General features: G+C 41.3%; 2 protein-coding genes across 2 annotated transcripts; both read left to right on the forward strand.

The window, feature by feature from the left end:
• The first annotated feature begins 1165 nt into the window (after positions 1-1165).
• On the forward strand, positions 1166-7334 carry LOC121849377 (Bardet-Biedl syndrome 5 protein homolog). Its single transcript, XM_042336011.1, is given in 13 exon segments — positions 1166-1269; positions 1272-1311; positions 2086-2168; positions 2590-2655; positions 2914-2963; positions 3291-3418; positions 3999-4134; positions 4310-4405; positions 4672-4734; positions 5000-5134; positions 6188-6271; positions 6972-6995; positions 7121-7334. Coding segments are annotated over 13 exon segments (1026 nt in total). The 5' UTR covers positions 1166-1250; the 3' UTR covers positions 7223-7334.
• A 1349-nt stretch (positions 7335-8683) lies between these two features.
• LOC103176441 (kelch-like protein 41) lies at positions 8684-13221 on the forward strand. The gene is made up of 6 exons (XM_007889981.2): positions 8684-9905; positions 10307-10464; positions 11897-12004; positions 12096-12281; positions 12865-13011; positions 13101-13221. The coding sequence occupies exons 1-6, from the start codon at positions 8775-8777 to the stop codon at positions 13210-13212; spliced, it is 1842 nt and encodes a 613-aa protein (XP_007888172.1). The 5' UTR covers positions 8684-8774; the 3' UTR covers positions 13213-13221.
• The last annotated feature ends 203 nt before the right edge of the window (positions 13222-13424 follow it).

Consider the following 13424-nt stretch of genomic DNA (forward strand, 5'->3'; position numbering starts at 1 on the left):
TCATCTCTTTTGAATACCTGTACAATCACTCTACATGCTAGTCAAATTGTCCAGAGCCAGTTGCGGTTGCTTGCAACGATCAGCAATGAGATCGACAAGCAAATAACTGGGTGTATGTAAATCAAACCCCTGATCAGATTAAATCCTATTTATCTATTTTTTTTATTCAGTTACAAAGCTTTACTATTCGAAAAAGCTATTTCATGTCCAGCCGCCCTGTACAGGTGGTCTGTAACCCGTGGACTGCAACTGAACCATTTGTGCTGTATCAAGTGCCGGGTTTATTATTATTATATTATTATTATTATTTTATTATTATTTGTATCCATGACTTAAGGCTCAGGAACTGGACGACCAAGACTGTCACAGAGGAATGACATGACGTTCACATTCCGTTGCCAAACATAGTACCTGGGACACCCCCACCCCGCCCCGGGCCCCACCCCCACCCCCCGCCCCCGGCCCCCCCCACCCCGCCCCCGGCCCCCCACCCCCACCCCGCCCCCGGGACCCCGCCCTTACCTCTGCCCCCCGCCCGGCCCGGGCCCCGACCCCCACCCCGCATACACCCCCGCCCCACCCCCCACCCCCGCTCCCCGCCCCCACACCACCCCCGCCCCCACCCGCCCCGCCCCCACCCCCACCACCGCAACCCCACCCCACCCCTACTTCCGCCCCACCTCCGCCCCACCTCAGTCCCCGCCTCCCCCCCGCCCCCCACCCACCCCACCCCTACCTCGCCCCCACCTCCGTCCCCGCCTCCAACCCCACCCCCGCCCCCGCCAACACCCCCCCACCCCCGCCCCTCCAGGGATAGTTGCTATAATAATAACAATAATCCTTGTGTTTGATGCAGCGCCTGATCCCGCTGTCGAGGCGTCTCCAAGGCGCTTCGCAAGATATACCGTGAAGTGTAGTGACTGCGTACTTTTGGGCGAAAACCACCGTCCGCAGTCGGTCGGTCATTGGGGGCCGTTTGCGGTTCCCTGGAGGCAGCGCAACCGGTGGCCACCTGCAGTACCAGATCCAGCCAGTGGAGGCGGCGTCGTTGCGGTCAGCGGCAGCGCCACATCCCGCCCCCAGGGCGGTGGCGGCGCTGCAACCTCCGGCGGGCTGCAGTTCCCTGCCCGGCCAGCGGAGGCGCTGTCGGCGCGGTGAGCGGCGGTTCCCTGGCCGGCCCGGGGGGGGTGTCGCTGCCTGCCGGCCGGTTGCCATGGTGATGTGATGGCCGGAGCCCGGGGCCGGGGGCCATGGCGTCGGTGTTGGACGCTGCTGGGAGGACAGAGACGTCAGATTCGACATCTCTCTTCAGTGAGTGCGGTCTGGGTGACGGTTTGCAGTGGCCTCACCTCCACCCCCTTCTCCCCCCCTCCCCCCGGCCCTCCCCCCCCCGGCCCGGCCCGGCCCTCCCCCCGAGGGGCAGTCACTGTGGGTTCATGAGGTGATGGCCAGAGCCTAAAATGGCGTCTGGCTTTAGGGCGCCATAAGATGCGGTGGTGGTGGTTGTTGTTGTTGTTGTTGAATCTATTTAACGCACAGCGTCTCGAAACGGGCACTGAGGGGTGGGGGGGGGGTGGGGAGGGGAGGGGAGGGGAGTGGGGAGTGATTGATGTCCGTGTCGTGCCGGATCACCCCCACCAGAGGGCGCCATCGACCCCCCACTTCCTTTTCAAGGGGTCGGAAGCGAAGCCCCGACTGAGAATAAATCACGACAACGACGACAGCGACGCCAACCTTAACCGCGGTGATCCTGGCATCCTGCCTCGGGGGGGGTCGAGGCGAGACGTCGAAGCGAGCGAAGGGAGGGCGTGTGGGGTTTCGTTTCCCCCCCATTCGCTCGGGTGCAACGACTCGCGTCGAGACCCGACGGCGACTTGGGTTACGCGGCGCCCTCCACGCCGGGCGGCGTCTCGGGAGCGCTTCGCGGTAACGGATCACCGGCGCCGAGCCGGTGGGGCTGAGGGGGGGGAGGGGGGGGCGGGGAGGAAGATGACCCAAGGCGCGGTCGAAAAGACAGGATAGCGCCCCAGAGCGCTTAGACGTTGCAGGCGAACCCGATGGTAACACGACGTGTTTTCTGTTTAGACAGATGAAGGTGAGACCTGGAGAAGTCTTGATCGACTGTTTGGATTCCATTGAAGATACGAAAGGAAATAATGGAGACAGAGGTAGAGAGTGATTCATACTTTTGGAAGTTTACGTTTTTTTGCAGCAAACATCTATTTTTGCGATATATATATATATATGTGTGTATATATTTATTAGCACTTGTTCTTCAATTATACCTTTATCTAAGGGAAAAGTGCAACCCCACTTGCTTGTGCCTGGGGAAAACAGGCGTAAGTGAGCAGAGGTCCAGGCATCAAGGGACGAGATGGTGCACATTGGTGTACTGGTAAAGATAAACTGTACAGTTTCCTGCAGCTTGTCCAGCGCGGAGCGTTCTACCCGTTGGCCATTAGCTTGTCAACTTTCAACGTGTTTTATCAAGCCTATTGTTGAGGCTGGTCGATCATTGTTCAACTACACTTTTGTTTTGTTTTTATTTAAGAAGCTGTTTTTAAAACCACCGACAATTTACTTTTACAGGTCGACTGCTTGTGACAAATTTGCGAATTATTTGGCACTCACTGGCTCTTCCACGTGTTAATTTATGTAAGTAAAACTCCCATCAGGCGAGTTTGGTTACTGTAGTTCATTTGTTTACCATGAAATGAATCTGACCACTGATTGCATGAATTTCCTCCATAGTGCAGTATGTTGGAGAGTGTACTACAGTTAACAACATGCCTAACCCTAACCCTAAGACCCATGTTAGTAGCTATGTACAACGCCTTACCAATTTGTATTATTTATATACAGCTAGTTTTGTATATCCTTTTCTAATTTAATGTTGTCGCATTTCTCTTTCAGCTGTTGGCTTTAACTGCATCTTAAGCATAACAACCCGAACTGCTAACTCGGTAAGGTTAGAAAGTCGGTTATTTGAACATAGTGGATTGTATACTTCTACAATTTTTATTATTTGGCAGGTGTAAATTTATTTGGAGGTTTGAGGATTGCAGCAGCAATTTTCCACAGACCAAGTACTTTTACTGCAGTGGCTAAGCATAAAGTAACCTCTGAACAGCCACATTTGTACTCACTACTTACTTTAGTAGAATTCTATATTAAAAAATTGAGTGCAAGTTGCAAGCTACCTGATTTGAATGGGTAATTGTGTTTAACCTTGGAGAACTCTTCCCCCCACCAGCACCAAAGTATTTCAAAATGAGTGGGTTTTTTTCCAGAAACTTCGAGGTCAAACTGAAGCTCTTTACATCCTTACTAAATGCAACAACACACGATTTGAATTTATCTTTACCAGCGTGATCCCTGGAAGTCCTCGATTATTCACCTCTGTCATTGCTGTGCACAGGTAGGATTACATTACATGTGACTAAATTAAATTTATACGCAGCGAGATGCTACCCCACGTGAAGGATGCTACATAAAGGCAAATTGTTGTTGCTAACTAGTGAATATTACAATATTAGCTTTCCAATTAAGTGGCATCTCCACACAAATACGACAAGAAGTGGCTGGCGTTTTGATTTTGGGGTTTTGCTCATAGAAGTCCAGACAAAATGGTGTATTTTCATTCACACTCCAATTCAATCGGAACAGGGAAGCGGCTGCCCTGTGTGTCCACACACGCCGATCTCTCTCAAGGTTAATACAGGAAATTCAAACCGATCTCGCGAATGTGGGCACACAGCCTAGCCATTTCCCACACTCGCAGATAAGGGTTTTGTTTAATTGCTTCACGGTTTAGAAAGTGGAAATGTTGGGTGGTATGAAGAGGTATGGTCCAATTTCCATACCTGTGACTTCTCCCACATTTCCCTTCAAACCGCAAACCCCTACGGATACAGCCAGCTTCGTATGCAAAAAAATTAACAACTTCATGATGGGTTTCATTAAATTCTCATTTCCTCAAATTAAATATTTTGTTACAGAGCGTACGAGACATCCAAAATCTACAGAGATCTGAAATTAAGAGGAGCTCTCATTCAAAACAAGCAGTTGAGACTTTTGCCTCAGGAACAAGTTTATGACAAAATTAATGGTGTCTGGAATCTGTCTAGTGATCAGGTATGTCTAGTATCCTATTTCTTTTCAGGAACGTGTGTCTACATGGGAGAAAACAATATATAGTAGTTAGGAAATTGATTTTTTAAGAGAAGTCTGGAAAAGACCTTGTTAACTTAAGTTTGGTGCCATTTAAGGTTGTCTACTTTTAATTATTCCTCGATTTCCCTTTCCGCAGGGCAATTTGGGAACCTTTTTCATCACAAATGTTCGAATAGTGTGGCATGCAAACATGAATGACAGTTTCAATGTCAGCATTCCCTATCTACAAATTGTAAGTTTGTAATGTCCGATAATCTATGCTTTGCAACGATTTTCATCATGTTTTATACTGTGGAATCCTATTATAGTGCACTCGGTATAGCGCCATGACCTGAACACCCAGAAGAATATTTATATCGCCATGATTTTTATGACTTGAATTGTATTAGGGCAATATTGTTGAATGTTGCATCATTTTGAATATGGTTTCATTAATATACATATTTGGACAACTTCTGTTATATGTACAGTATGAAGTTTGCTCTTGTTTCATTGCAGCGTTCAATAAAAATCCGGGATTCAAAGTTTGGGCTAGCACTTGTAATAGAAAGTTCACAACAGGTAAACTGAATGTCTTTCAAGTTTGAAAAAAAACATTTTAATAAGATGCTAATCACATTATTCAATAACAAAGCTATTTAAGTTATTTTACCTTTATATAAATTGTATTAAGAATCTTTGCCTTGTGTAATAGGTAAACAATACTTAATAATCTTGTCCTCTTTGGAAAAATTATATAGCGTGGAAAAAGCAAAAATAAATTTGTTTGGCTTAGTCTGTGCAGAAAAACAGCGTGATATTAATGTAGTAATTTTGTTATGTTTAGAGTGGTGGTTATGTGCTTGGTTTTAAAATTGACCCGGTGGAGAAACTTCAAGCGGCCGTAAAGGAGATAAATTCATTGCACAAAGTTTACTCTGCCAGCCCTATCTTTGGAGTAGAGTACGAAATGGAAGAAAAGGTAATCGTTTAACCTATATAAACTACATATAAATGTTAGTACAAATTCCAAATCTTCAATAAATCACTGCTTTTTGAAAACATTTTTATAAACTAAAGGTTCCAGTAGAATATGCAGTACTATATTAATTTCATGAGGAGAGGGGACGGAAATCTAAATCCGTTAGTTGGTTGTAGAATCCAGTATAGCATCTCAGAAGATCTATCTTCAGGCTCAAGGAGAATCAAAGAAGAATAGCATTTAAGGGCAAGGCATTTTCTCATTGATTTGAGATTTTTTGGAAATCTTCTGATGTTTATAAGAGAAATGTTTACTATGAATATTCATGGTCATCTAAGGATTAGGATGATCTTAGGTGGCAACTACCTGGTCTAAAAGTGTGGAGATGGACTAGTTGCCTTCTGGATCCCGTCTGATCTGATTATTTTTTCTGAAACAATGACTTGTACTCAGTCATTGAAACATTCTATTTGACCCTCAGGTTAAATATAATCTCAGTGTTAATCTAGAAGTAAAATGAGAACCAGGAAAGTCAGGTTCAGCAGCAAGATCCAGAGGAGTAAAAAAAATAATTTCTTGCAGTATGTGATCATGGACGATTTTGTTCTTGGGACTGATTTTAGTCATTACTGGAAGGAACCTATAAAATTGAATTTAAATAACTGAATAATCATTCATTATTAGAGTCCTGTAGCTCAGTAGTTAGAACACTCACCTCACAAGTGAGAAACCTGGGTTCAATTCCCGGCAGGGCAAAACCTTGGGCAAGTTTCCTTACTTCCTGACTGATAATAATCCCTCAAGAAAAAAAACCTATAATAAATTGGTCACTTCAATCCACCACTGTTTGTGGGACACTGCTGGGCGAAATTGCTGTCGCGTTTCGCCCACCAATATACAATCAATTCACTTTACAGTATATTCTCTGAAGGGCTTTGAGATGACTAGAAGACGTGAAAAGTGGTATATCAAATGCAAGGATTATTATTATCTTAAAGTACTAAGTCTTTAGTATAATAATGGTGTCTGGACTGATTTGATTTTTTGTAACAGCCTCAACCACTTGAGGAGCTGACAATCGAGCAAGTTCAAGATGATGTTGAAATTGAACCCGATGAACAAAACGATGCTTTCGTGGTGAGTTTAACTTTAAACAAAAACCTCCGCAATGAATATTTTGACATGATACGTGTCAGAAATAGGAATAACAATGAATCAAGCCATCCAAATTATCAGCCTTGTCATACTTCAGAACATCTTTAGCTGCCTGACCTCAGTCCGTGAAATAGTCATTGGTCTGGTGCCAGGATTAACTAGCTTCATTGAAGTTCTGAACCTGACCTTCAGTGATGAGGACAGAGGTAAAGTGAGTAATTGTGACGTTGGTGTGTACTGCGCTGAAGTATTTTTAGTTATATAAGTCAAAGTAAACATCTGATCTTCGGCCTTTCTTCCCCTGAGTTAATGAAATAAAAATTATTTAATTCATTGGAAAAGAAGAATTAAAATGGTGGATTTAAAATCTCATTTGTGTTTTTTGTAATTTATATATAAAATCAAAGCTGTTTTGATGACTGATTATAATAAAAAATTCATGAATTAGTGCTGAAAATGTTAGTGATTCAGTTCATGTATTTTTAAAAAAATATACATTCTGAGGACACAATGCATGTTAATTATTTCCCTAAATGTTAAAGTGGGCATGGACTTTCTACCTAAATCAGCAATATCTCTTGGGTACAAAGGACTGTGTTTTTTAAAAAAAGTGACGAATACATTTTTAACATTGGAAAACATTGACTTTTGTAGATTTAATATATTTTGTTTTCTATTCCAGGCTTACTTTGCAGATGCTAATAAGGTAATTTTCTTTTCTTAAAATATTATATTAATCCGTAACTAATTTCCTGTGATTTAGCAAATAGTTCTTTGTATGCATAGCTTTGAAATCAGTTTAACGTTCACTTATATTTGCTTTCTAATCAGGAACAAGACCGTGAGCCTGTCTATTCAGAAGAACTTGGGCTTGCAGTCGAGAAACTGAAAGATGGATTCACTCTTCAGGGATTGTGGGAAGTGATGGGTTAAATTTTTAGACCGCCTTTGTATTTATTTTATGGGTTTCTATAAGAGACTTATGTTTTGCGATGTGTCACTCAGTAAAGCTGCTTCTCAAGAATAAAGTCTTTGATTTTCAAAATTCCTTGTCATCTTTGTTATTTATCATTTGAAAAGCGCTACTTTTGCAGGTTACATTGCTCAACACACTTGAGCTTAAAAAAACATACATTCCTAACTTTTGAATTGCATAGTTCATGTTGCTTAAGAATAGATGGTCCATTCGTGCTTTGAGTTTAATAGTAGTCTTCCAACAATATTCTAGACTGGATGGTCTTATAAGTTTATAGTTATGTTTAAGGTTCTGTATAAATGCCATTTTCTACATTGTTAGGATGCTTAAGAGTAAAGTTGATCAACTGCTTGATGCTAAACGTGATCTGGAGTGATCACTGCTTTCGGGCTAATGTTGAGCAACTTAATTAAAATTCAACACGAAAGCGAATGATTCACCTAAATTTAAAATTCAAAGTATTATGCTCTATTGTTTTTTTGGTGGATTTATAATATTAAACAATTTTTGTTCAGTTTTCTCAATTTTGTTTTGAGATATTTTATAGGATATTTTCCTGTGGCGTTTATTTGCTTAAAAGAAAATATTTAGTACAGTTAACCTGAAGACTTCTATTTTAAACTTAGAATTGCTTCAAGCATTGATATTTTTTTTAAAAATCTGGCAAGGTTGGAGTGTAATAATTTCCCATGGAATTTTTATGTAATTAAGTCTTTGATTATTAATACAATTACAACTCAAACATATTATGGTCTTTAATATATAAAAGTGTTAACATTTGAAAAGCAGATGGTGAATCTATAATTACCTGAGGACTTCATTTCATGATGACTAATAGCCTGATGCATGTTTTAGTTGTCATGAGATTGTTGAAGTAACACAGTAATACATTTTAAATGTTAAAATTAATCCTCAGAACACTTTTAGTCTTTCATCAACACCCAAAGAGATTTGTGAGTAACTTTGGTAGCTGTAAGGTCTGACGTGGCCATTCACAATTCTGACTGTTTAGAAATTAGGCTTTACAACGTAAAATGTTCATGTTTCTTGGAATCACCTACTAGCTGGACTGATGTGTATAATTGTAATATAATAATGTGTATTGTTAGTTACAGTATACACATCAGTGTATCTGCTGCACCTTGGGACGTCCTCCCGACGTGAAAGGCGCTCTATAAATGTAATTTTGTTGTTATTGTAATTTACTTAGTAACCGTTTCTATTGCTATTTCTGTCCTTATTGCCTGTCCGGTCCTGTCACTCTCAATTCGATCAGAGCTGCACAGTTGTTCCTTTCTGTCTGAAGCAGCTGCCAAATTGAGGTTTGCTTTCTCCATTGGCTAATCCTAAATTCCAAAGTGCAAGGATGTCTCTCTATATTTAGCTGGTGGGCTTAAATTTCAAGTACTTAATGTGGAGCAAAGCACGTTGATCTGCCTTTTTCAGCCAGGACCTGAGTGCGGCTACCACCTGCCCTCTGTGACTTCCAGCACCCACTCTATCCACAGAATGGACGCTCAAAAGGACATAAGGGAAGAATCTCGGCTCTACCAAACCACTCTGCTTCAGGATGGACTGAAAGAACTACTGGATGAGAACAAGTTTGTCGACTGCTCTCTGAAAATCGGGACCAAGGCTTTTCCATGCCACCGTCTAATCCTGGCAGCCTGTAGCCCCTATTTCCGTGAGTATTTCTTTTCGGAGGAAAATACGGAGGAGAAAAAGAAAGAGGTGGTTCTGGAAGATGTTGACCCGAATGTAATGGACCTGATCCTCAAATACCTGTATACTTCTGAGATCATTCTGAATGATGAGAACGTGCAACATATTTTCGCTGTTGCCAGCCGGTTTCAGATCCCGTCGGTGTTCACAATGTGCGTTACATATCTTCAGAAAAGACTGGCTGTTAATAACTGTCTGGCCATCTTCAGACTAGGACTTCTCCTTGACTGCCCACGGCTTGCTTTGGCCGCTCGCGAGTACGCCTCAGATCGTTTCGAACAAATCTCTAAAGAAGATGATTTCATGCAGCTCGCCCTACACGAATTTGTCAGCTTAATTGCAAGCGACTCCTTAAATGTAGAGAAGGAAGAGGTGGTCTTTGAAACGGTTATGAAGTGGGTCCAATCCGACAAGGAGAACAGGTTGAAACATTTGGGAGAGATCTTTGATTGCATTCGTTTCCGTCTTATGGCTGAGAAATACATCAAGGAACATGTGGAGAAGGACGCGATTATCAAGGCTGATCCCGAGCTGTTGAAAAAGGTGCAGATGATTAAGAATGCCTTTGCTGGGAAACTTCCCGAGCCTACCAAAGACAAAGGAAAAGCCGATAAGAAAGGAGCGGCCGGTGACGACTCAGCAAATAACGACGTGGGGGAAGAGGATCTGCTCCCTGGTTTCCTGAATGACATTCCCAGACATGGCATGTTCGTCAAAGAAATGATCTTCTTTGTTAATGATACAGCAGCAGTGGCATATGATCCAAACCTCAATCAGTGCTTTCTGGCAGCCATGGATGATCAGATTCCCAAGAACCATGTCAGTATAGTGACAAAGGAAAACCGAATCTTTGTTATTGGTGGGTTATATATTGACGAAGAAATCAAAGACCACCCTTACCACTCTTACTTTTTTCAGGTACGTAAATCCTGCTAATTCTGAAGTTAAATTGTAAATTGACTGTTATAATTCAGAATTTAATTGCAACAGATCGAAACGTACTATTTCCTGCAGTCAGAATTAAAAAAAGATGAGAAATCCAAATTAGATTTTTTGTGAACAATTTTGTTAATCATTCACATAGAATGTACGAATATTTCATAACCCAATTTACTCCTTTCTTGTTTTCTATTGTGTAACTAATACGCTTTCACAGATATGTGAATAACCCTCGGCCAAACTCCGAACATAATTTTTAATGCTACAAAGTACATGTGTAAAATGTGGCATCACCAACATCTCATTGGATCTCTCAACCTATATATGTAGATCGAACTGTAGAGTTTGGGGATTTTACATTCACGTGTTTTATACTTCAGTTTGACAGCATTTCCGGTGAGTGGAATGGTTTACCACCACTGCCTTCAGCCAGGATCCTCTTCAGCGTGGGAGAAGCCGAGAATCACCTTTACGTGATTTGTGGTAAAGATCTTCAAAGTGAAGAGTCTCTGGATTCAGTCATGTGCTACGACTTGAAGTACGTTCATGCTGTTTCCTTTCGAACCATGTGTTAGCATTTTGATATGCGCGTAGAACAACTCGTTATTGCGTGCAATATTGCCTGTTAACATGTATGAAGATACACACATTCGTTAGAAATGGTTTGCGATTAAGCAGAGTTATTCTTTTTTTCATATTCGTTGAATAGTATCGGTGCAACAGTCATTTCTCATTTGAATATTAGATGAATAAGCACTACCAGATAACTGAGCACAGCTGCATCAGAACTTGATCCCGGTAACAGTTGGGAACACAGAAAGATTTTGAGATTTCCCACAGCGAGCTACATGTTCTTAACTTAATTATGTTCAGCAACTGGTAGTTAACTCTTCCAAGGGATAGCATTGGAGGCAATGCCCGCTGTCTGGGAGATGGTTTGCAGAGGCGGTTTGAAAGGTTTCACCGCTGTATTCGGCTGCAGTTTGAGTTAGTATCAAACTGGAAGGTGTAGCAGTTCTTTGCAAAACAAGGCCTCAACAAGACCGATTCTTGGTGCTGCTCAAGTTATAATCGGATCAACAACAACAACTTGCATTTATATAGCGCCCTTCAAACGGGTTAGTGTTCAGGAGCGCCTCAATCGTTGTCTTTTCAAAACTCTTTTAACGGACAGATTCTGACAGGATTCTGGTTCGATTGTGCAAAAATCTGGGAAGAAGTGATGTATTTTCATGTTCCAGATAATCAGATCACATATTATTGTGATTGATATGCAGAACCTTCTCATTTTCCTAGGTTCCCATTAGCTTTTATATGATTGTCAGTAATCTTGTAATCAGGATCAAACTTGTCTCTTCTGCGAATATGCGCTTGGATTATACAATAGTTGATGAGCGGAAAAGACTGGTTCCTCAGATGTTGTTTTGAAATCTTAGAAGCTTTAACAGTTAGACCAGGAACTTTTTAGGATTACATTTTAAATAAATTTAAGGTTCTTCTGCTGATTTGAATCAGTCAGTTGGGTTCATACACTTCAATATAATCCGATTTTGGATTGCTTCAGTGTGACATTTAACAATTCCATCTTGGAGGCAGAGGACAGGACTCCTTTCTTCTCAAGCGAAGGCATAGTTGTCTGGAGTTGGTTAGAAACCAATCGATTTCCCATCAATCATTGGAGTGTATTTGACACAAATGCAGACTGTATCTGTGTTTGGTTTTGCCGTCAAGTTATCAATAGGATTTAACAAATTTAGACTTAGTAATGGAAATCGGTTTCTCTGCCTTTTGTAAGACTGATCTTTCTTATCATCTTCTAAAACCTTCCCACTTTTGGCTAAAGGTTAGCTCACATCTTTCATGAAGCCAGGACTATAGGTCAGTATTCTTAAATGTGAAAAACACATTACCTTAATCCACAAAGCACATTAGTCAGTATCAGATTTAATGATGGATTTATTTTCTTTCAGAGCACTGAAATGGAGTGATTGTAAAGCATTCCCACTTAAAATTTATGGTCATTCTGTGGTTTCATACAACGGATTAGTCTATGTTATTGGTGGGAAAACTGACGACACGTAAGTACTAATCATATCACCCAAAGTTATAGATTATTTCCAAATTGATGTATTTCAACATTTTTAATGATAATTCTGTTGTGCCCTACAGTAAATGTTTGAGCAAGCTGTTTGTGTACAACCCAAAGAAATCTGAGTGGAGAGAGCTAGCAGCCATGAAGACAGCTCGTTCCATGTTTGGAGCTGCTGTGCATAAAGGCAAGATATGGGTGGTTGGAGGGGTCACTGATGAGGGCTTGACAGCTGCAACTGAGACCTATGACATCCTGAATAACAAGTGAGTAAAAACAAAATCAAAACAGTCTTTGTGCAGCTTTGGTGATGAGCTTGTTTTCAAATAAACTTTAATCAAATACTCTTAGCAGACCTTTTAAGCAGTTATTCCTGATATACAACCTATCATTATCTGACATGTGAAACCCTTGAGAATAAAGCAAATCACATTTTTATCATCAGCTCTAGTTCTTTAATCTTTAAAGTTGTAAAAATGTTTGTCGTACTTAGTTACTTATTTTTAATTATTCTCATAAGTCTGTGCCTTGTGATATTGTAGAAGCTGCAGAATTCAATTTACCTTAATTAGCAACTGAGCTGAAAGTGCAATCCATGACTGTTTGTGGGACAATGCTGTGTGCAATTCACTGCCATGTTTCACCCACAAAATATACAGTCAATTCACTTTGCAGTATACTCTGAAGTGCTTTAAGACTGCTCAACAATGTGATAAGGCGCTATATCAAATGCAAGGAATATTATTATCAAAGGGATCACTTGTAGAAACAGACATGGTTCAGAAAGTAACAGATGTAATACATGTACCAAACCCCAATAACCTGAGAATTCTTGTTTGACTACTGCAGGTGGGAAACGGTGGCTGAATTCCTACAGGAGAGAAGCTCCATCAATGTGCTCAGTATGGGAGGATCACTATATGCCATTGGAGGGTTTGCCATGATTCAGTTGGAAAATAAAGAATTTTCTCCCTCAGAAATCACAGATGTGTGGAAGTAAGTTAAATGTAAAACTAATTTCACATGAACATTTAGGGTGAAATGTTATACTCTAAAGCAATAGCTAACTAAATGTGTTTTTTCAGATATGAAGATGACAAGAAGGAATGGTGTGGCTTGCTGAGAGAAATCACCTACGCTTCAGGAGCCACCTGTCTGGCTGTGCGCCTCAACATGTTTAGACTCACTAAATTATAAGCTATTTCAGTTGCATCGTGAATTTATTGCCATTGACTACAGCTATTGTACATTATGGTGTGTCATGGAACTATACAGTTATTCACTAATTCATTTTCACAACTCAAGTTACTACTTGGCAATGATTCCCCTTTGTTACTAAATAGTATTATCGGATACCGGATGGTATTATCATTGAAGGTACAGTGAATCCAGGCCAGGGTGCAGTGAAG

Source organism: Callorhinchus milii, unplaced genomic scaffold (assembly GCF_018977255.1).
Source record: "Callorhinchus milii isolate IMCB2004 unplaced genomic scaffold, IMCB_Cmil_1.0 Scaffold6, whole genome shotgun sequence".
In the NCBI taxonomy this organism is placed as follows: Eukaryota; Metazoa; Chordata; class Chondrichthyes; order Chimaeriformes; family Callorhinchidae; genus Callorhinchus; species Callorhinchus milii.